The following is a 24236-nucleotide window of genomic DNA, read 5'->3' as shown; positions in this document are numbered from 1 at the left end:
ATGTTGTCAGACTGACTGACTAATCAAAGCCACTCGTTTTAATTTTTCCTTTCTTTCTTTCTTTTTCGTTCGTTCCTTCATTCCTTCCTTCTTTCTTTCTTTTTTTCTTTCTTTCTTTGTTTCTTATCTTTGTAAATTCAAAAAATTTGATTCTGACCTCTGACTCCTGTACATTTTCTGTCTTCCAACTCTACCTTTTTTGGTCCCACTAATACACTTAAGTTTACAGAAGGATGTGTGTGTGGAGAAGGAATTTCCCCCTCTGCACTATCCCATATTAGCAGTGGACATCATTTCTACTCTCATTTCTGTTGTGCCATTTTTGTTTAAAGATCCAATTGGAATGGAATTTGTCAACTATAGAGAAGCATATGGGACTAAGCTTATCGATTGCTTCATCACTCAGTGGGCCCTGAAAATTTAATGGCTTAAAACCCATGATGTTATTGCTTGTCTCCGTGGATAAGCCAGGGGAAAGGAGCAGCAAAGAAGAGCTATCTCTGTTCCATAGTCTCTGGGTCCCCCCTGTGAGCCCTTCAGAGCCAGCAATGGATCATCTGGGAGGTGACAAAGCCTCTCTGTTTCTCTCTGTCCTTATCCAGTTGCCCCATGTGGTGAGCATTTGTTTTTCATCAAGGAAGCCTTGGGTCAAATTTTTTCATGGAACAATAAACCAGGGCGAAAACTGCCAGTTATCTCAAAGACATAATCATGACCAGCACTGACATAACTTCTGCCGTATTCTATTTGCCAAATAGTCACAGGCCAGCTGAGCTTTGTGGGAAGAGGAAATTGACCCCACTTCAAAGGAAGGAGTGTCAAAAATCTTCATGGACATCCTTAATCCACTACAATCCCACTTCTGACTACTAATAATTTATATTCTCCCCATTTATAAAGCATAACTACTAGCCCTCCCCAAAATTCTAAAATCTCATCTCAATAAAGCATCAACTCACAGTCTAATTTTTTTTCATCAAAATCAGGACAAAATACAGATGGGACTTCTTAGACATGACTTTTCAAGTAGGATGTCATTAGCTCTGATCATCTTTGCACTAAGGAGCCAACTTATCACACACTCAACACATAATGATAATGTAGGATGAAATAATAGAAAATCTCATTCAAAAGAAAACTGGGGGGTACATAGAATTATAAAACCCAGTCATGGATTTTTCCCACTCTTATAATTTTAGTCCAAGATGATGCAACTGAAATGATTGATACCAATAAAGTTCTTTTTAACATAAATGAGGGACATAGAATTCTAATTGAAGCTTAGACAATTTTACAAATGTGATATCTTAAAACCATCCTTGAAACAACCTCTCTCTTATTTTAGACCAAAGCCACAGTACATGGGAAATGCCCTTGAGATATGCACCTATCTGCATGCAATCTCCAGCTGTTGTATTTACTACAGTTTTGTAACACATTTTGAAATCAGGAAATGTGTAGCCTCCAAGCTTGTTCTTTATAAAGATTGCATGGGCTATCCCTGGTCTTTCCTGAATCCACAAGTTTAGGGTATTCTTATTAGCATAAATTAATTGTACAAAGAGATTTCACTGTGATATTTCCATACATGCATATAATGTGCTTACATCATATTCCTCCCTCCATCCCTTCCTCCTACCTTGCCATCTTATTTTTATTGTTTTAATGGGGTTTAGTATGAAATTTCATACATGGATATAATGTACTTCGATCACATTCACACCCCCAATCACCTTATCCCTTTTACATTCCCTTCCTGCTGGCTCCTTCCTCCAATTTTTTGTTTGTTACATTATTATTTTATAGTTCTAAATTAAACAATATGAAGGAAAGTGTGTTATTTGTCTTTCTAAACTTGGTTTTTCTTGCTCAAAATGATGTGTCTCTAATACACCATCTTAGTTTCTAGTGTATTTTGTCTTTCTTTGTAGAGGGAGAGTACCAGGGTTTGAAATCATGACTTCACTTTTGCTAGGCAAGCAACCTACCACTTTAACCACACTCCTGGTCCTTTTTGCTTTAGTTGTTTTTCAAATAGGTTCTTACACTTTTCTCAGGGCCAGCCTGGACTGCCATCCTCCTATTTACACCTGACACCTACCTGGGAACACAGGTGCATGCCACCACACCAAGATTATTTGTTGAGATGGGGATCTCACTACGTTTTTTCCCCTGGGCTGACCTCAAACCATGATCCTCCCAATTTCTGCCTCCTGAATATCTGGAGTTATAGGCTTGAGCCACCATGCCAAGCTATCATCTATGTCTTTTGATTAGAGAATTGAGACCATTACCATTCAAAGTTATTATTGAACAGTCTGTAGTAACTCCTGTCATTTTGTTTTTTTTTATTCTTTCTTCATTTGTTTACTCTTCTAGTGAGACGTATGTTTTCCCATGTTTTCATGGTTGTAGGATCCTTTTAATATCTTTGGCAGTTCAGGCATAGTAACCATGAATTACTTTATTTTTTGTTTATTAAGGAAGGTTTTTCTCTTTTATCCTTCAGTTATGAAAGTTAGCTTTGTTGAATACAATAATCTAGATAGGCAGATGTTTCCTTTCAGGGTTTGAAATAAATCACTCCATGCCCTCCTTGCTTTTAGAGTTTCTATTGAGAATGCTATTATTTTGATGTGTTTGCCTTTATATATGGTGTGATGTGTCACTCTTGTAGCCTTCAATGCCCTTTCCTTGTTCTGTGTACTTAATGTTTTAACTATAACATGACATGAGAAAATTCCTGTTTGCATCTGTTTGGTGTCTTAAAAGCCTCCTGTGTCTGTATAATCATCTCTTTCTCACAACTTGGGGATTTTCTTCTACTGTTTTATTAAATATGTTTTCTATGCCTTTAGCTGTACCTCTTCTTCTACATCCATGATTCAAGTGTATTCTTTTAATGGTGACCCAGGAGTCTTGCATTTTCATTTGTACTTTCTTATTTTTATCTTTATCTTTGTCTGAATGTTCTAATTCATGTTCCTCGTCTTTAAATTCTGATATTTTACCTTCAGCTTGATCTAGTCTATTGATTAGACATTCAACTGAGGTTTTTGATTGACTTATTAAGCTTTTCATTTCTAGGATTTCAGTTTGATCTTTCCAAGCTCTTTGTGCCTTTATTAAATTCCTCTTTCATGTCCTGCATACTTTCTTACTTAATTGAGCTGTTTATTTGTATTCTCTTTGAATTCATTCAGGTGTTTATATAGTTCTCTTTAACTTTCCTGCCCATTCTTACAATTATTCTTTTGAATTTACTGTCGGGTTTTTATCCACTTTACATTTTTTAGAGTCTATTCTTGTGGAGTATCTGTCTTTTGAAGGAATCATGCTGCCTTTTTAAAATTTTTGTATGTTTCTGCCTTGGGATTTGCCCACTTAAGGCCAAGATATTGACTGCAGATTTTAATCACCTTTATTAGTTCAGTTGAAGCATTCTCAGTGCTCAGGAAGCATTGTGTAGTGGCAAGGTCATAGTTTTTCACCACTGGAATGGGGATACCAGTGGCCTAAAATTTTTCCATGTGCTCAGGGCACAGTTACTGATCCCCAGTACCACTCAAACAGAGGGAAATTAGCTAGGGTCTCTTGTAAATCCTATTGTACACATTGGTATTATGTGTTGGTTGAGGGTGGAACTGATCAAGGGTAAGTTGTCTGTGTTTGTGCTGCTTTTACTTTAGAAGTTTCCCTCCTTTGTGTACTGGAAGTTGCTGCAGAACACAAGGATCTTTTTAGCCTGTGCACTTGTCAGGTCCCTACTTGTCTTGCTAGTTTGTCTAATACCTATTTTTCACACTGTTTCCATGGTGGTGGCATAAGGAATCATGTGATTACTTTTCTTGCACAGTAGCCAAGTAGTTCCTTACAGGCTATACCAGATTTCTGCTGGACATTCGAATGTTTTGTTCCACCCATTTTATTTACTGTTAGAGGATCCAGGGAAGAATGATTTCCTCTCACAGGCTTATCTTATGTATCTCCCAATCCTGCCATAACATGCAGAAATGTGACACCAGGTTGGTAGAATGGCTCAAGTGGTAGTGATTCTGCCCAGAAATGTGACATCACCCCAGTTAACTTGACTTGGACTGACTGTAAAGTTCAAGAAGTTTAGGTCTACTGAGAGACAAAATCATGGTTCTTAAGGAGGGAAAAGAATGCATCCAAAAGCTGTACATTTGTTTAGTAAAAAACCCAGTGCCAGGGGTGGGCTACATCCTTTTGAGTTCATGGCTAGAAGGGCCCTGAGGCTCCCCAACATTATATAGGCTATTGCCACTGTTCTTGGTTACATGTCAGAACTAGTTAGCAGTTCTATTGCTAAGAACACCAACATGCTCTGGTCACAGGACATGGGGAAATCAAACTGCAACTGAACTGGAAACTTGCTCCCTACTGGCTAGCATTTGTAGTGTTGGAGGATACTATGGAGACTTCTGACAGAGAATTGTCCCCAATGGGCCAGTTAGGCTAGGGGACCCATGTGTTACTTTATCAGTATGTCCTACAGGATATACCCACCAGTACAATAGTGGCACAACTAGTATTGTTGTGATTCTGATTGGATCTTAGGCCTTCTCCATGGGAGGAGACCCATTCTTGGTACTGTAAGCCTGGGTAGAAACCTGTGTCTGGGAAAGTCATAGACCCCAAGAGGAAGCCATTGTTTTGCTAAATGGATATGATATGGCAATGAAACTACTATATAAATGTTTCTCTTCACCCACAGATTGCTGCTGTTGCCAGTCACAGTGGAGCGGAAACTCTTCTTGCAGTTGGCAATGACCATAGTGTCAACCCACAACAAATCCAACTGTTGGGCTTCAGCAGTTCACCTATATTTTAAATGATAGTATGCCAAAGCTTTCAGCTAACACCACAAGGTAAGTGTTATCAACAACCAGGAACTCTAGATCAGGCCACCACATTGTTAAGTTCTAGTATCTCAATCCCAGTCATTACTCCTAATAGGCAGCAAGGAGAAAAGGTGAACCCATGGGTAGTGCCAACACCCCTGTTAGGTAGGAAGTAGTTTTTGAAAAAAATATCTACAGTCCTACTCCCTTATAAGAATATAAGTGTCTGTATTCCTCAAGGGAGGAATGATAAAAGGGCAAGGCAGGAAATTAGAAAGCATGATGTCTGAGAATTAGGGCTTAGATGTTAATTTTTTAAAAATCACACAGTGATCTGCTGACATTAACACAATAACTTGATGACTCACAACCCCTGAAGCCTGTAGAAAAATGAAAAGCCACAGTCTGACCATCCAAGGCCAAAAACTCCCCACCCAATATGTGAGAGGAGTTAATGACACATACACAGTTTTCCAAGACTGAAAATCTCCATGTCTTCAGACTCCAGTAAAAACTTGAGGTCTTGGTACCCTCACCAGAGCTGTCTCTTCAGCCTGCCCAATCTCTCTGTGAGAGATGAGAGTATACTTTCACTTTGCTTTGCAGTAATAAACCTGCTCCTGTTTAAATCTCCTCCGTGAATTCTTTCTCTGATGAGCTCAAGGACCTTCTGGCACCTAACACAGTGACCTGGATCCAGTAAGACCATCACTGAGTCTCCTTGCATGAATGGCAGGCCTTTTGGATATGGGACACCAATACTTTCAGGGCTTTCTTGACATCCTTGTTGCGGAGTGTATAGATGTGAAGATTGAGAAGTGGGGTGATGACTGAGTAGAAGACAGCCACAATCTTGTTGATATTTGACTCATATTTTACTGCTGGTCTGACATACATGAATATGAGAGTGCCAAAGTGGATGCTTACCACAGAAAGGTGAGCTGTACAGGTGGAAAAGGCTTTATATCTGGCAGCAGCTGAGGCCATGGCTAGGACTGTGACCAGGATTCGGGCATAAGAAGCCATGGTAAAGCCCAAGGCTCCTAGTATAATCACAGTACTAAAAGCATATCCCACCACATGGATGGTATATGTGTCTGTGCAAGAAAGGTGGAAAAGCCGATCAGCATCACAGAAAAAGTGATTGATCTGGCTTGGTGTGCAGAAAGAAATTTGTGCAAGGAGGAGGGAAGGAAAAATGGGGCAAAGGAATCCCACAGACCAGCAGATCCCAGCCAGAGTCCCACAAGTCTGGGGACTGGGTAACAATGGATAATGGAGTGGGCGACAAATGGCAGCATAGCGGTCAAAGGCCATGGTGGTGAGGATGAAGAGCTCAGTGGCAGCCAAGGAGAAGAAGAAATAGTACTGGGTAATGCAGCTGGAAACTGAGATGACCCTTTTGGAACTTAGAAAATTGGCCAGCATCTTGGGCACAGTGACTGTGGTGTACCAGAGCTCTACCAAGGAGAGATTACAGATGAAAAAGTACATGGGAGTGTGGAGATGCCATCCAGGGCCACAATAAGCACGATGAGTGTGTTGCCTACCAAGGACAGGAGGTAGACCAGGAGGAAAAGGGAGAAGAAGAGCAACTGTAGATGTGACGAGGTAGAAAATTGCAGGAAGATAAATTCAGTGACTAATGTGCGGTTGACTCTCTCCATTCAGTCTGATGAGTCACCTGGGCAAGTGGAGGAGTAAGAATATGAAGATCTCAGGTGTCCTTAGTAATGTGGATAGTTACTTTTCCTCTCTTCATGTTTTTGACATGTAAACAAATCCAGCAACTTCACTGATGGGAACTTTGGAATGAATTAGAGTCTGTCAGGGGAACAGGTATCATTCACCCAATATGTCCAGGTAAACAAACCTCAGAGGAAACTTTGGCTTCCATGGTTAAAATTAGCATTGGGATTGATGAAAATGATAAGATTGACACTATCAAGGCATGAGTTTTATAGATTTGCAATTCATAAGAGTGTCTCCATAATGGAAATATCAAAAATAGTCATCAAAGAACCCTTTATGAGTATTAACATGGAGATTTCTCATGATATAGTGATAGATAAATGAGAAAAGTGGGTTAGATATTAAATACAAAAAACATAATTCTACTTTTGTTACTTGCACAAATATATATATCAAGACTGAAAACATCAAAATGCCAACAATGGCTGTAATCTGGAATGTAGAGTTAGCAGTGGTTTTTATTTTCTTCTTATTATCTTTATGTATTTTCAAAGTTTCCCATGGTTGGGTCAAAAGCTGTGAAAATTTTCATGGCTCTTAATAAAAATTACAAAATTGCTTTCCAGAAAACCATTCATCATTGGGAAATTAAGTTAATATGCTATACATTGCTATACATTGGTCCTATGCTCTATATAGGAAATTGTTCTGACACAATGTAAAAACTGGTGTGATGCAAAAACCTAGCACCCAATGCAATCTGACATATAGTCCCAAAATGTCATATTGTCATCAGGTTATCAGTCATTTAATTTCTTATTCTATTTTATTTCATTTTTAGACAGTACTGGGGTTTGAATTCAGTGCCTTGTGGTTGCTAGGCAAGTGCTCTACCACTTGAGCCATGGCCCCAGCCCCAGTTACCAGTCACTTTAAATGTAAGTTTCTGTTTCCAGATATCTTATAAAAAACATTTTAACACTGTTAGAAATTTTGATTTCAAGACAGTTATTTTATTTTGATATCAGAAACATGTTGCTAGTTGAGAAAAAAGTAGAAAAGTGGTAAGTATTAAGAAGAAAATAAGAATCACCTCAAATTTTTACATTCAGTGCAGACATTAACTATATTTGGAGTATTTACTTACTGGCTATTTTATTAGCGCATGTATTTAGATACACATATACCTGCACAGGAATGCACACTTCAAACTATAAAAGACATGACTGCTCATCAATGTCTCTTCATCAGTTTGGTCCAGAGTCTCAGCCCATCTTCTTTGCTTAGCACTCCTTTTGGACCCTGCAAAATCTGTTCCCATGACACATGAATGTAGAAGTGTAGTTTTAGATTTTATAGTGGGGTTTTTCCTATTTCCTCAAAACTCATTGTAAATTCACACATTCTGAGGGGACCTGCTCTCTCCCAACAGGAACTTCTGAGAGGTCTCACATTAGCAGAAATAGAACTCCTGCTTTTCCCTCTCCTGACCCTCCGTTATTTAAGAGGGGGTCTGAGAGGAAAGGTGGGTTATGATTATGAGGAAGGAAGGGGTTGTGAAGAGAATATACCCTCTCATCTGGCCTCCTCTGGGTAAGAGGGTGTGTTTGTATTTTGTTTTCTTCCCCAAAGCCAAGGGGGAAAGAGGTACCTTCTAACAGGGAGAACTGATTTCTGGCTTCTTGGCTGGATGCTCACTCAGCCATGGGACTTGCTGACCAGCAGTATGCTAACAAGGGGGAGCCTTGGGAGAGATGATGTGGTGAGTTTGGAGACAGAGAAAAGTCATGTCTTGCTTCCTGTATTGCAGCTTTCTCAGGAGTTTGGAAGATGGATTCTACCCATAGGTACAAGTCCCAGACTAAGAGTCAGGGAGGGTGGACAAGTTTAGGGGCTACTGTGAATCATAGGACAAAGAGTCACAGACATTAGGAATTCAGTATAAGGTCACTAGCTGAGATAAAGTTGAGTAGGTACCCAGGCTAAGGGAAGCTGGCTACCATCTGTTTAAATGAGTCACACAAAGGCCCAGAGCAGAAGCTACCACCGGCTGAGAAGAGAGGCCACCTCACCAGTGTGCTGTTCCTCTCCCTCCTCACATCCCCAGTGGCAAGACAGGAGACAACAGGGAAGAGGGGGTAGGGGCAAACCAGCCCTTTCCATTCTTCTCTGAGGTGCTAGTGCTGACTGTTGGCCGGGGTTATAAAAAAAAAGAGGGGAGGATTTTTAAGTAAAATATGACTGAAATTAAATACAAACAGGCCTTTGTGTGCAAAGTGATACTTCAGTTTAAAAAGGGAGAACAATTTTATTAGCCCAAAGAACATTCTCAAACAGGACGTGATTGACAAATTAGTGAAGTCAGCTATCCCGTAGAAAGTGAAGGAGTCAACTGAGTGATGTTGTTTATGACAATCACCATAAAAATAAAACCATTTCACATGGACAGCCCATATCTTGATACTCTTTAGTAAACTATACATATCATTAATTCATGATATACATTTAATATTCAGAAAATTGAACTGCTGAGGGTCATTTTAGACAGTTTTTCTTATTTTACACTGAATGACTAGCTCCTGCCTGCCTCAATGCCTTTGCTCAACCCCCTTTGTTTTGTAAAATAGTAGCCATCCTTCTTGTTGGTTTTTTTTTCTTTTTAGGTGGTACTGGTGTTTTAAACTCAGGATCTCATGCTTGTTAGTCAAGCATTCTACCACCTGAGACATACCACCAGCCCTTTCGCTTGAGTCAGTTTTTCAGATAAGATCTCAAGCTTTTTACCCAGGTCAGCCTCAGCCTGTGCTCTTCCTACCTCTGTCTCCCAAGTAGATGGGATTACAGACATGTGCCACCATGCCTGGCTGTCACCATCTTTGATTCATTTATGAAGCCTTAGGTTTTAGGCCACTGACCTTTACATTTCTGAATTAGTTGTAGCTTTTTTTTTGGTTTTGTTTGTTTTGGCAGGGGGGGTGGGGGTACTTGCAGTGCGGGAGATTGAACCCAAGGTCTTGCACCTGCTAGGAAAATCTACCATGGAGCCACATCCACAGCCTTTGATTTTTTTTTTTTTAAGACCACATCTTGATGTGTAGCTTAGGCTGACCCAGAACTTGCAATGTTCCTGCCTCGGCCTACTGAGTGCTAGGATTACAGGTGTGTACCACCTTACCCAACTCACATTTTGGAATTCTGATTAGTCAGAGTGGGTCATATACTTTGTCAGAACAACAATTAGACCTGCATATTCTAGTCCAATAACCACACCTAACCTGAGTGGCCTGAGAGGAGGTAGTTTGTTGAAAGTCATACAAGTGGCATGTGATATGAAAACTGAAGCCTTTGGGTTGTCTGGTCTCTGGGCCCACCTGCTGGCTTTTAACTGCACCTTTAATTCTCTTGTGAATGATTTTATCTGTAACTGTAGCATCTATGCCTCACAATACCCTTCTATCCCTTTCCAGGGATATGTTCTCATCATGCTGACAGATTCAGGATGGCAGAGATGAATTTGCACCTGACATTTTTGCTTTTCTCCCATTTGTGTTTTCTTTTTCTCTGACTTTTACTTTTTCCTCCTTTTTCAGTGAGTGGCACAAGCCATGGAATGGGCAAAGACAAGTAGTTTTCTGGTAAATAGCCCAGAACTCAGCTCTACCCACTGAGATGTTCACATAGAAAATTCTGTGGATGGAGAAGAAATGTGAGAAGTCACACCATTCCTTACTCTCCCACTTTGTCTGAAGAAATGAAAAAGGACAAGTGACTAATATCATGGACACGAAAATCTCCACTGAGACTTCTTCTCACTCTCTTCTTTATCACCAGATTCTGTTTTGACTTTACCTGCATCTAATATCATACTTTTCAACTGCTATTTCAGGGCATCTATACAATTTCCTGGATATTCTCATGTTACTAGCCCTTTGGCATTCCCTTCTCCACAGGAACGACCACATCTCTTTTCAGCTGTTCTGAAATATGAGAAACAGAGCCCATTGGGTTTTATTTATGGTTTCTTTTTGAATCCTGGGATTAGTGTTGTAGAATGTTATTTGTACTTTTCCATATATAAACCTGGAATTTCTTTATTATATCTTATTTTCCAGGATAAGTGTGAATGAGAATGTGCCAGGAGAGGAGTAAACCCACCTTCCTGTGCTTCCATGACTTTTGCTATCAAAAGTCCTGCCCCACCTTATCTATTCTCCAAAATAACACTATGCTGTTACTCAAAGTGTAATTCGTATGCCTAGAATCTAAGCTAGTAATGAAGTAATTGCATTTATCAGCTCTATCACCTTAGAGAATTCTCTTAATTATCATTCAAGTTTTTTTTTCTGAAACTTTGACAATCATCTCTTATACGTTCTATAAAGACTCTTAAGAGGTGTCAAAATAGTATAAGTACATTTTTACCTTACATCTATTATTCAAATTCACCTATTATTTAAATTTTAAACTAAGTAAGTATATAATTTTATCAAAAATTAATAAAAATAAAAATAAATAAAAGATATCACCGAGAAAGCCATTGATTGTATCACTTCTCTGCAAAGCTGTGGACAAGTTGAATCAGAGAAAATATGCATTAAAACAACTAATCTTTAAAATTTTAGTGTAAAAATTAAACTGTAGCTTGGCATTTGGCTATCTCTGAGGAACTGTCTGAATTTAACTTAGAAATGAAAGACTCCAAGTGCTTCTATCTTCCCCATCTCTCTCCCTGACCTCAACAGCTGATGAAGAACTTTTTTTCTCATTAATCATTTCACTTTATTCTGTGATTCCAGATGGGGAAGAAATACTTCAAAACACTCTTCTGTTGAGTGAAGCTCCAGAATACCCTTGGAGCTAACTAACTGTGCTAAGTTTCAGTCCTTCCTCCCTTCCTTCTTTCCTTCCTTCCTTCCTTCCTTCCTCTCTTCCTTCCTAAAACTGATACAATGCAATTCTCTCCTGAGCTATTAGAGGGGCTACATGGCCCACAATCATTGAAAATGCTCAACCTATCCATTTCTAATCTGTTTTGTATGACCAAGACATTGGTCCCCACAGGCTTTAGGTAGCAGAGAAGAAGTAGATAACACTCACCAATGATGAGAGAGGCCCAGAATGATGCTCAGAAAGTTCTGTGGAGTGAAGAGGTAGGACACAGCTTTTGACTTAGGATAAACAGTGAGAAAGATGAGCTGGTAAAGAAGGTTGTGGCAAGAAACTCCCCACAAACATCCTCTTTTCCCTTCCTGTCCTTCATAACCATGAACAGCTTACAGTGTCAGGAGTTCCCACAGACTTCACAATTTTCCTCCAGTTTATTTTTAATTTTTTGAGCCTCCAGGCACAAATAAAACTGCCCTGAGGAGACAGTGTTATTGGTGTGAGTCTCTTCCCAAGGGAGCTGTTTCCCCCAAGACCCAGGCACACAGAGGTGCCTCACAGAGATGATTGGTGTGGGGAGTACAGCATGTCCTCAGGGCACAAAGCCCTGACAGGTGGGCATCTCCTAGAGAGGGATACATCTGCCTGTCCACACTTGGGGCCATCTTAAACAGTGAAATCATTAACAAAAGATACTGAAAACATGGCACTAAATGTCTTATGATAAAGACACTTGTTTACACTATGAGAAATGCAACAACAGGGTAGAGCATCTCTCTCCTTGTTCATCCCCAACTGCAAATGTGCATATTGCTTGTCTCACACTTTCTGCCACTGTGCTCAGGCATGTGCCCATGCAGGATCTCAAATCATCCATCAACTCACCAACCACAGCTAACACAGCTAACCCCTTTGTGTGTGTGTGTGTGTGTGTGTGTGCGTGTGTGGTGTGTGTGTAACATCAGTTGATATTTGTAGAAAAAAATGCTCATTTTATTTTAGAGAGCACTTTACTTGAAATGTCTATCTATCTTTGTGCAAAGTGAAGATATGCAAGGATTCACACTAGAATTTTACATTGGATAGAGGCAAGGAATGATTACAGGAGTAACAATAGGGGGAGATCATTATACCTTTATTTAATCTTTTTTCTTTTGTTATAATATGTTTCCATTACTTTTATAATTTTATAAATATAAAAGAAATTTTAAAAAAATAAAATAGCTTACATTATAACTGATAAACATGTAAAAAATAAACCTGGCAAATTTTTTACATGGCAAAATGTTAATATAGTGCAATACTGTATACACATATAAGTAAATGTAAAAATGATACCTGTTGAAACTATTCCAGGAAGGAGGGGAGGGGGGAACAAAAGAGAATGGTGGAGGGGTGAATTCAAGTATGATATATTTGATATATTGTAAGAACTTTTATAAATGCTACAATGTACCCCCACTCAGCACAGCAATAGAAAGATAAGTAAATTTTTAAAAGGATTCACTGATAATATTATTTGTTGAAAAATAAAAAAGTATGTATGCAATAGAAATCAAATCTTTCTAATATTCCAGATCCCTGGGACACTAGAATCTATGCCCAGCTAGAGTTAGTACTTTCTTAATTAGGCACGTGGAAACATATGTAAGTATATTTTTTACACAAATAGGAACACACAAAACCACACTGTTTTACCCCTTGTTTTTTCCATTTAACAAAATATCATTGACCTTTTTGACACCTATGCAGATAGTTACAGGGTAATACATCTGCACAATTTTATAAATGAAGAAAAAAATTTTAAAAAGACACCCAATGTCTATTTTTTTATTTTTGAGATAACATCTTGCTGTGTATCTCAGATTGATCTTGAACTTGCAGTATATCCCAGGCTGAATTCAAACTCACAATCCTCCTGTCTCAGTCATCTAAGTGCTAAGGTTATTGGCATGGGCTACCATAACCAGCTCAGAGATCAATATCTTAACAAGGGATTCATCAGTTGATTGGAATGGTGGGGGAAAGTAGCAAGTACCAATTTTTTTAGAAAATGTTATTTTATTTTAATTTTTGTAGTAAGGATGTATCACAAATGTGATTTAAGCTATTGAATTTTTTAAGTAGTGTGTCTCACAGTTCAATGTAATGATGAACACAGATGTAAAAATTCTCAGAAAAATGCTAGCAAAATGAATTCAACAGTATATCGAAAGGATCATTCACCATGATCAGGTGAGATTTATCTTTGGAATACAAGGATGGCTCAACATACACAAATCAATAAATGTGATACATAAAATTAACATAATGAAAGATCAAGTTTTCCCTGTCCACCATGTTTGGTCGTCTATTCTGGTGCTTGAGAAACCTCGTTGTACAGTGTCTGCGCTGTGGCCTGCTGTGAACTCATGAGACGCTGGTGGACACCAGGATGTGCAGAAAGCTGGACATGGAGTCAGTGACCTTTGAGGATGTGACTGTGAACTTCACTGTGGAGGAATGGGCTCTGTTGGATCCTTCCTAAAAGAAGTTCTACAAAGATGTGATGCAAGAAACTTTCAGGAACCTGGATGTTGTAGGAAAAAAGGTGGAACCATAAAATTAAAGAAACTACAAGAGCGCCCTCAGAAACCCAAGAAGTGAAGTCACTGAGAGACTCTGAAGAAGAATTTAATCGATATGCAGAAATTATCAAGTGGGTTCCAGATACTAAGAACAAGAAAACTGCTGCAGTAAAACTTAGTGAAGGTCTCGTGTGTGGAGATGTCCTCATGGGTCATGCCTCTCTCAATGTGATTGGTATTCACACTGGACAAAAGCCTTATGAATATCTGGAACCTGGAGAAAAGCTGTATAAATGTAGGCAATATGGAAAAGCCTTCAGTAATCCAAAATGCTTTGTGAACCATGAACAAAGTCATACTCAAGAAAGACCCCATGTTAAGCAGTATGGTAAAGCCCTTACTTCTATGCCATGAAAGGACTCATACTGAAGAGGAGGCATACTCATGTAAGCACTTTGCTCTTTGTGGTAAGGTTCAAGTACATGAACAGACTCAGACTGGAAAGAAATACTATTCCCGTAAGCAATTTGGGAAAGCCTTTTTTATTACGGGAGAAGTTTGAGATCATAAATTTATACTGGAGAGAAACCCTATGTATGTAAGTCATGTGGAAAAGTTTTCATTCAACCCAGTAGACTTCAGAAACATGAAAGAATTCATCCTGGGGAGAAACCCTATGTGTGTAAAAAATGTTGGAAAGCCTTGTCCTCTAGTTCTACCTTTAGATATCATGAAAGGATTCACAGTGGGGAGAAATCCTACGTTTGCAAGCTATGTCATAAGGCCTTTGCTAAGAGTGGCACCCTTCACCATCATGAAAAGATTCACACTGGAGAGAAACCCTGTGTTTGTAAGCACTGTGGGAAATGTTTCATTCAACCCAATGAACTTCATGAACATGGAAAAAACTGATCAAAATCATATGACTACTCAGTAGAACCCACAATAGATAAAGGACGGTCCCTTGAACAAATAGTGCTGAGAAAACTAGGTTTACACATGCAGAAGAGTGAAACTGAATCCTTCTCTCACACTACATATAAAAATAGATTCCAAGTGAGTTAAATACTGAAACTGTAAAACTACTAGAAAGCACTGGAGAAAAGTCCATATCATTGGTTCAGGCAATATTTCTTGGGTACAATACCAAAAGCACAGGAATAAAAGTAAAAATAAATAGGATTGCCTCAAATCAAAAAGCGTCTGCACAGCAAGAGAAATAAATAATAGAGCAAAGAGAGAATCCGTGGATTGAGAGAAGAAACTGGAAAACCCTATACATGACAAGGGGCCAAAATATATAAGGACCTCAAATCAATAGCAAGAAAAATAACTCGAATGAAAAAATGGGCAAAGGATCTGAATAGACATTTACCATGGGCTGAGGGTGGGAAAGGGATGAGTTAGAAAAATACTTGTAAGAGAACTTAATGTTTCAGTTACACAGGAGATCCAAGAGATCTATTGTTACAACAGGGTGACTATAGTTAACAACAGTGTGTTTTACACTGGAAAATTGCTAAAAGAGTAGAATTTTTTTTCTTTTATTATTCATATGTGCATACAAGGCTTGGGTCATTTCTTCCCCCTGCCCCCACCCCCTCCCTTACCACCCACTCTGCCCCCTCCTTCTCCCCCCCACCCCCTCAATACCCAGAAGAAACTATTTTGCCCTTATTTCTAATTTTGTTGTAGAGAGAGTATAAGCAATAATAGGAAGGAAAAAGGGTTTTTGCTGGTTGAGATAAGGATAGCTATACAGGGCATTGACTCACGTTGATTTCCTATGTGTGTGTGTGTTACCTTCTAGGTTAATTCTTTTTGATCTAACCTAAAAGAGTAGAATTTAAGTGTTCCCAAAAACTGACTTATAGAGGGAGTGGTAGCACTAATTATGTGAAGTAATACATGTTAATTAGCTTGATTTAGTTATTCCATAGTATGTACATATACCAAAACATCATGTTATGCACTGTAAATGATACAATTTTTATTTATCAATTAAATTATAATAACTTAGGATACAAAATGGAGAACATTTGTCTATAAGGGAATAGAAAGGAGGGTTTTCATTGGCTCTTAGTTTCTGCCCTATGTGAAGTCAAGCCAACAGTTCAGGAAACTCAAAAAAAGACAAGCATCACAGTGGGCTGTTACGTCTTGTTCATTTAAGGCTGCTTTACACAAAATTATAATTGGTTCTCAGGGGCCTTCTTGGAAGATGTCAGCTCTTCTTTAAAATAAAAGGAAGTGCTTGCATAAAAGGACAGAATAATTTGGGAGCTAGAAAAGAGCATGGCAGCTGGAGAAGAAAGTGGCTTAGGAGTGAAGGGTAACAAGGGTAATAGTTCTAATCAATGCTCTATATTATTTCAGATTGAACTCAAAAAGAGAGGGAACAGAAGGTAGGTAATGCCACCTTTCTGAAGTCTTCAGAAGACCTCAGCACATACGCTCTTCAGTCTTGTCTTTAGAGAGCAGGGCTGCTATGTCAGATGAGAGTTCCATTTTTACAGCTTAATTCATAGTTCCTTTAAAAAAGCTAAAAGGTTTATCTCTACAGCCATTTCCCCTCTAATTATAACAGATTTCAATTAACCTAGAGAATCAAAATGTCTCTTTTTAAGAAGCACTTCAGGAAATCCCAATCTCCCTTAAGAATGCTAGTGTTGCTGTTTCCTACATTGGACCTTAAAAGAGGATATTATGGTATAGGAAGAATTAAGACACTCTCACTCCAATTTTCTCATATATTTGTCTTTCTTTCTTATGGTGTGGAAAAACTGGGCTATGCCTAAAATCATGCTGTTTTTAAAAAAAAAACTTTAGTATATATTTATTATATAGATTTGAAAGTTAGCAGATTAAAAACTCGAACTAAATTAAAATTTACTTACTGTTTGCTTTATTTATAAAAAGTAATATGCTTAGCAGACACTGCAAAGTACATAAGGAAATAAAATTTTCTTAGTTCCAAAAGATAAATTAAAATTTATGATTTCATATATATTTCTTCAAGTGTGTTTTCTTGGAATGTTTCTTGAATTTCTTTCCATAAATGGTGATAGTTTTAGTTCAGGGCACTATGCCATCTCACATTCTGGGTTGGGTGAGAGCCAAGGCTTTTACTTAGGATTGTTTATAATTTCCTTGTCAGATAATAAGCAAGTATTTTTGCACTATTCTTATTTTCCTACCAGTTAGTAAGATGAAATCCATCTTGATTTTAAACTTTTTCTACCTTTTTTTAGTTTTCCAACTTCAAATTCAGCTATATGCAGAGTTTTGCCAACTCTAAGTTCATTCATTTCCATTATTCCATGATCCCTCTCTTTCTAAGACAGTCTCACATCCACCCTGCTGTGCTATGTCTTCCCCGTTTTTCTATAGTCCTCACATCCAACTCTCTTTTCTTCCTCTTTTTCCCCACTCTTTGAACAATAGGTTTTGGAATGTGGTGTTCTAAAAATCCAAAATGACTTTTCTTTCTTACACAAAAATAGATTCACATGGGAGATCTTTCAAACAAGGAACAAAGAGCAATCTGATTATGAGATGGCTACAACCAAAGTTCCACACACCGTGTTTGCAGATGCTTTAAACACAACGGAGAGAGAGAGACTTAAATTAGGAATCCAATTCGGAGATAGGAAGTGGACATGTTCTCTTGTTTGAGATTGACTTGCTCATGTTTAGATTATACCACCTTAGACTAATTTGGAAAATAGCTTAATACCCTAAGCTGCCCTTGCTACTTATATTTCACTCTTTGCTTTTATTTCTATCTAAGCTGTTTCTAACCACATCCACAGAAAAATCGGAATTGGCTTAGCACAGTGAAGGTAAGTGGTACCTAGAAATATTGCAGTTGGTTCTCTCTCTTTGCTCCTGGGGTTTGCAAAGACTGTCATCCTTGTGATGCCCTGCAGATTGTCACCCCGGGACAAATGCCTCTGACTGCGGCTCTCTTTGCTTTTCCATTTAGAAGTTGATGGAGCTTCCATTCCTTTCTTTCCCTGGCTTACTGTTGAGCTCATTCATCTTTCCTTGGAAAACATATCCAGAATGGTTGGAATGAAAAGAATGATAAGTGTTTCTTAGAAAAAAGTCATGGAGTGGATCAGAACAGGCATATGTCACTGTCACAAAAAAAAATCATTGAATTTACTAACCTTGTCCTCTATCCTACCTTTTCTTATTTCAATGAGTTAAAGGTCTGTCACACATACACACACACACACATGAATTTTTCTTTATTTATGAACTGGAACAAGAACAAATAGAAACAATAGAAAGGCAAATCCTGACTCAATATAGAAACAAATTGCTAAGGGTGTATATGATTCAATGGTGATGAGCTGGGGAGGTAGTGGTGATGAGCAGTTTGTTGCTGGAGGTCTTCCAGCCTGATTTGTATACTCACCTCTGTCCTGGGCAGATCCAAACTAAAGATTTGATTTGGACTAGATAAAATAATTCAGGAGTTAAAGGAAGTCCACAGAGGGAGTGCCAAATTTACATCACAAGAAAATGCAGATGGGGCAGAAGATAAGGGAATACTCTACCTTCTAGAAAAGGAGTTTCAAGAATGGTAACAGAATCTGTGGAACAATCTGATTATGAGATGGCTACAACCGAAGTTCCACACACTGTGTTTGCAGATGCTTTAAACACAACAGAGAGAGAGACTCAAATTAGGAATTTAAGATCTGTAAAGTACAGAACTTCTCTCTGACCAATTCGAATGGGTTTATGTTAGAGGAGAGATCATTTTAAACATGAGGTATTTACTGTAACTTCATATTTTTAAAAGACTTTTTTGGATACCATAGTAGATGTAAAGATTTGGTTCTTGTACTAATGAACTTGTAGTCTTTTGCAGTCTTTGCTTATGTAGTCTTTGCTGTATGTATTTGCTGACAAGTGTCATTCTTATTGTCTTGGATCAAGTCTCAATAATGCTATACAAATCTAGGTGGGACCATGACACTCTAACATTTAAAAGCTGTCAGGTGTGCCTTGTTGTCTACAGGATAAAGCTTCAGATCCTGATTATGACATGAAAAGGCCCCCAAGCTCTGGTACCAGACAACTCTCTAATCTCTGCTTTCCCTTGTTATTCACCTAAATCCTAATGCTCCTGCAGAGATGAGTTTCCTTTAATTACCTGTGGATACTTATCCCACTACCTCCTTTTCCTCTTTACATTTTATTTTGCTTCTTTCCTTACTATCTACCCAAGGTTTTCTTCTTATCTGAGTTACCCTCACCTCCCTTCTTTCCATTTTCCATAGCAATGAAATGGTTAGTCCAGCACCACTTCCTCCCAGAACAATTTTGTTCAGGTTTTAGTAATTAATTTTATTTCCGTGTATTTCTTTTCATACTTGCTAAGCAGGCACTCTATCATTTGAGCCACTTCACCAGTCATCTTTCGGTGTATTTCAATTCTGTTGATGTGTGCATCTGTTACACAAGATTTCAGGCTCCTTAAAGTCATGGCCTGTTTTTTTTAATCCTCACCAACTAATGTAATACCTTCTGCATACCAGATTCTTAGTACATGATTGCTCAAGAAATAAAGGCCTCTCTTAGTCAAGGAGGTTTCATGGGAGAGATGAAACTTTAGCTGAGATTTTAATGATTTTACAATAGTAATGAAGAGGAAAGTGGACAATGGGATTCCATGCCAAAGACAGATTTGGCCTCAGGTAAGTTCTTACTATAGAATTCAGTGAACACTCTCTCATCGCCTTTGTCCCTGAGCTACTCAGTTTTCCACCTTTTAGGCAACTTCCTTTTTAGGCTTTTGTATTATTACCCCACTTACTCTTTGTGTAATAGATTTTTATTAATGTAATAACATAGATAATAATAATGTTAAAATTTTACATAGGTGAATATGTATAATTATTTATTTTTCTTCTACCATTCTCTTCTGTTCCCAATCATTTTACTCATTCTCATTGTCTGTAGTGAAAAGCACACATTACTTTGAACATCAAATGAAGCCCTACCTGGTGATATAGAGATTCATATTAAGAGCTTCACCTCTTTGCTCTCATCTATGCTTTCCTACCAAGAATCTATGCTTTTCCTGTCTTCTCCCCAGTTCACTTTTACTTGGCCTTCAGAACTTACAAGCTACCATCTTCTGGCACCCTTCCCTAACCTTGATTCCTGCACCCTCTGCCCCACAACCTTGGTGTGGGTTTGTTTTCTTTCTGTTCCCACAACACCTATACTTCCACCTCATTATCATTTATCATACTATCAGGCTATGGTTGATTATACAGATTAGGATGCTGGGATTCATTATACAATAGAAGCAGTAGGTGGAATTAACAGGCTAAAGGGTTTTGAAAGGTTAAAATTGTGAATTTGATTAAACTCTCCTAAACCTTGAATATACACAATTAAGGAATTCAGGAAAGGATGAGACCTGGTGAAGGAATGACAGCTACAAAGGCAGATGAGGACTTGTTTAAATGATTCTCATTTTTCACTTTTATCTGTTTTGTTTTAGCCCTATTAATATTAAGAGGATTGCTATGGAAGATAGAGAGACACAGTAAAATTTCTCCAATTACTGCCAAGCAAAACTTGAATGACCCACATGGAAAGTGTCTCCACAGGAAACCAAACTATTACTGAGTTTATCCTCCTTGGCTTCAGTGACATTACCAGGCTGCATCTCCTTTTCTTTATTGTGTTCACTGTTGTCTACACCTCCATCATCATAGGGAATATGCTGATCATTGTGGTAGTGGTTAGCTCGCAGAGGCTCCACACACCCATGTATTTCTTTCTGGCTAATCTGTCCTTCTTGGAGATCCTTTACACCTCCACAGTGTTGCCAAAAATGCTGGAGGGCTTCCTTCAGGAGGTCATCATCTCTTTGTCTAGTTGTTTACTCCAGTTCTTTATTTTTGGTTCTCTAGCCACTGCTGAATGCTTCCTGTTGGCTATTATGGCATATGATCGCTACCTGGCAATCTGCTACCCACTCCAATACCCATTCCTGATGGGACCTAGATGGTGCTTGGGGCTGGTGGTCACAGCCTGGCTGTCTGGATTCTTGGTAGATGGACTGGTTGTGGTCCTGATGACTCAGCTGAGGTTCTGTGGCCCCAACCGCATTGACCACTTTTACTGTGACTTCATGCCTTTGGTGGACCTGGCTTGCTCAGATCCTATAGTGGCCCAGGTGACAACATTTGTTCTTTCTGTAGTCTTCCTCACAGCTCCCTTTGGACTAATTCTGGCATCTTATGCTCGGATTACATTGACTGTGCTAAGACTTCCTTCTGGAGCCAACAGGAGAAAAGCTTTCTCCACATGCTCCTCCCACGTAGCTGTTGTGTCCACATTCTATGGAACTCTCATGGCCCTGTATGTTGCACCTTCTGCTGTCCACTCCCAGCTTCTCTCCAAGGTCTTTGCCCTGCTCTACACTGTGGTCACTCCTAGCTTTAATCCTGTGATCTATACACTGAGAAACAAGGAGGTTCATCAGGCTCTACAGAAGCTTCTCTACATTAAACAAACTGAAATGTGATTAAAGAAGGGCACAACTGGGGACATAATGATTGAGAAGTTTCCCAGGATTGACTGGAGATGAATCACTGCTCTTCTCCACCATTCTTCTCTTCTGTTTTTATGCCAAAAATTAAGACAGTGGGGCAACAATTTTCAAGTGCTAGTTTAAAAAATTATTTAAACTTCTATTAGCTCTTTCTTGAGTATGTCACAATATCACCCTGAGTTGACCATCGTACACAATATGCATATATTCAATGACCACACTGTATCACATTAACATGTACAATAATAATAAAGAAAATGGGGAAATAAAGCAATAATATGGAAACAAATCTAGAAACATTACTTATTTATATTGCTGTTGTGTAGCATTTCAAAATTTTCCTATGACAATTTTTTAGGATATAAATTGTTAGGTCTAAGGATATGTACATTTTTAAAGGTAAGAAGTGGATTTACTTTACTTATTTATTGTTCATCTTTTTGTAGAAAATTCAGACCTAGGCAAAAGTAGAGAGAAAACATGGAAAGTCCCCATTTTAAATATTGCTGTCTTTATCTATCATTAGTTTCTTATTTGTTTTCTTGCTAGAAAATTTTAATCCAAATTCCAGATACTGTGTAAGTATTGCGTGCATTGTTTAAATTGCATGTTCCACATGTAAATATTTAGTATCTTCTCTCATGTATAAAGATAGTTTTTAAAAACATACATATCTGGCCATACTTAACACAATTATCAATGTTTCCTTCATCTAGTACACAAGACATGTTCAAATCTCTCTATTGATCTTTAAGCAATTTTTTAAAATTAGGACCTAAATAAGGTTTACACTTTGTGTTAATGTGTTTTATTCCTAGTCTCTTCATAACACAGCACACCTCCCCTGACTTTTTTCCTGACATTGACTTATTGGAGAAATTTATCAGTGTGGTAGAAAGTTCAGTATTTTATATAGGATTTATTTCTTATGGGTTTGTTTAATTTTGATCTATCCACATGTCTTTCTAATAGAAACAGATACTGAGATGGAAGCATCATTTGATCTTTTTGCAGCAAGAAATATACCAAGGTTGGAATTTTTTATTGCATCATGTCATGAGACACACAATGTTGCATTGTCTCACTTCTAGTGACTCAATTTATATTATTGATCAGTGAATTGAGGTGGTATCAATCTGATCCAATTTTTATTTATCTTCCAGTTAGCCTTTCAAACAATATTTTTATCATCCATTGATAAAAGTTTATGATTGATGCCTACAGTTATTTAGTTCTTTCAATATATTTTGCCTTAATGTTTAGAATATATTTATAAGTAGCTGTTGTAAAATCTTTATTTGAGGAGTCCTGCCTCTAGGCCATATCATGTTCATTTATCATTTACTTCTTTTTCCTGAAGTACTACTCAGATTTTTCACATGTCTTTGTATGACTGATAAAATTTTTAGTCTAATACAGGATATTGTAGAGATATGTATTCTATTATCAGAGTCTGAAGAATACTAGTTTTTGTCTAGCAAGCATTCTGTTCAAAGAGGATCATCTTGAACTTGGGTAGATTTGGTTTTATGCTTTGGCAGTAGTGCTATGTGAAAAGTCCAAGGTGTTTTGAAAGCCTGTCTAACTCGGTATTACTTAACCTCCAATTTCTATCTTGCCAATTGACATTGTTTTCAGTTTTGTTCTGTGTCTCACAGAGTCTTACTCAAGCATGTGGTCATCCTTCCTATATCCTGGCTTCTTTGTGTCTCTACTAGGTGATGTATTAATGATATGCTAATGCAATTTTTAAACTTCAGCCAGGCAGAATGTACTCTTCTGGTGCTTCTCTACCTCAAGCCTGATCCACGTCTAGTATCTATTTCTTTTCAATCCTGAAACAGATTCTCTTTGGTAAGCTTCAGACACTCTTGCCGTTCACATCCAGTCACTGCTCACACATCACTTCATCAAAACCTCTGAAGTGCATCTCCCTCCTCTCTAATGCCCCATTTCCTGGCTCCTGGTTGTTCCAGTTGCCCCAAAGCCACTCTGATTTCTGTTTTGACAGATCTGTGAGACTGCCCGTGATTTTCTGCTTGGACTTCATTTCTTTGGACTGTAGTAAGAAAACTTTCTCCAGAGTAAGACCTGGGAGATTATATGGCTCACCTGTGAGCATCCTTTTCTTCAGAGATCACAATCATGTATTACCTCCTTTCCACTTCCTGAAAACAATTTCCTCATGCAGAATGAAGAACTAATGTATCTTATTCTATTACTTCTGCCCTGGTTATTATCACCCTAACCAGTTTCCTAATCTCTTATTCAGGTTTGGCCTCTGTCACCTCCACCATTCTCCAAAGGTTAGCTTCCTTTTGACATATCGTTGTTCAGTAGCATCCAGTGTCCAGACGAAAGATATATAACCATAGAAAGAGAAAAACATTTGTATTTACCCCATCCTGAAGAACAGAAGAGTTGGTTTGTAAGACCAGAGGGTATATCAAATTGGATTATCCATTTAGTTAAAATTTACTTGAAAATAATTTCTGACCACATGCTGTGAAAACTTGACAGATTAGAATTGGAAAGAAAGCATTAACTTCTAGATGATACAGGAGGAAAATCTACACTAAGCACAGGTCAGATGTAGATGCTTAAAAGAGAATCCAGTCTGAGAGGTCCAAGAGTATTCTTCCT

The 24236-nt window shown here is 38.2% G+C and overlaps 2 protein-coding genes across 2 annotated transcripts; one reads left to right on the top strand and one right to left on the bottom strand.

Moving 5' to 3' along the window:
- Positions 1-5573: 5573 nt before the first annotated feature.
- Positions 5574-6532, bottom strand: LOC109674189 (olfactory receptor 6N2-like). The gene is given in 2 exon segments (XM_020151228.1): positions 5574-6373; positions 6376-6532. Coding segments are annotated over 2 exon segments (957 nt in total).
- Positions 6533-20624: 14092 nt separating this feature from the next.
- On the top strand, positions 20625-21566 carry Or11a1 (olfactory receptor family 11 subfamily A member 1). The gene has a single exon (XM_020151223.1). It carries the CDS (start codon positions 20625-20627, stop codon positions 21564-21566), a length of 942 nt encoding a protein of 313 aa, XP_020006812.1.
- Positions 21567-24236: the final 2670 nt, after the last annotated feature.

The sequence above is a fragment of the Castor canadensis genome, chromosome 8 (genome assembly GCF_047511655.1).
Source record: "Castor canadensis chromosome 8, mCasCan1.hap1v2, whole genome shotgun sequence".
In the NCBI taxonomy this organism is placed as follows: Eukaryota; Metazoa; Chordata; class Mammalia; order Rodentia; family Castoridae; genus Castor; species Castor canadensis.
Note: the sequence above shows the minus strand (reverse complement) of the source record. Positions and strands in the feature narration are given on the sequence as shown.

Excerpts from the sequence above, each read along its gene's own strand:
- Or11a1 (XM_020151223.1), top strand. The coding sequence starts at position 20,625 with ATGGAAAGTGTCTCCACAGGAAACCAAACTATTACTGAGTTTATCCTC.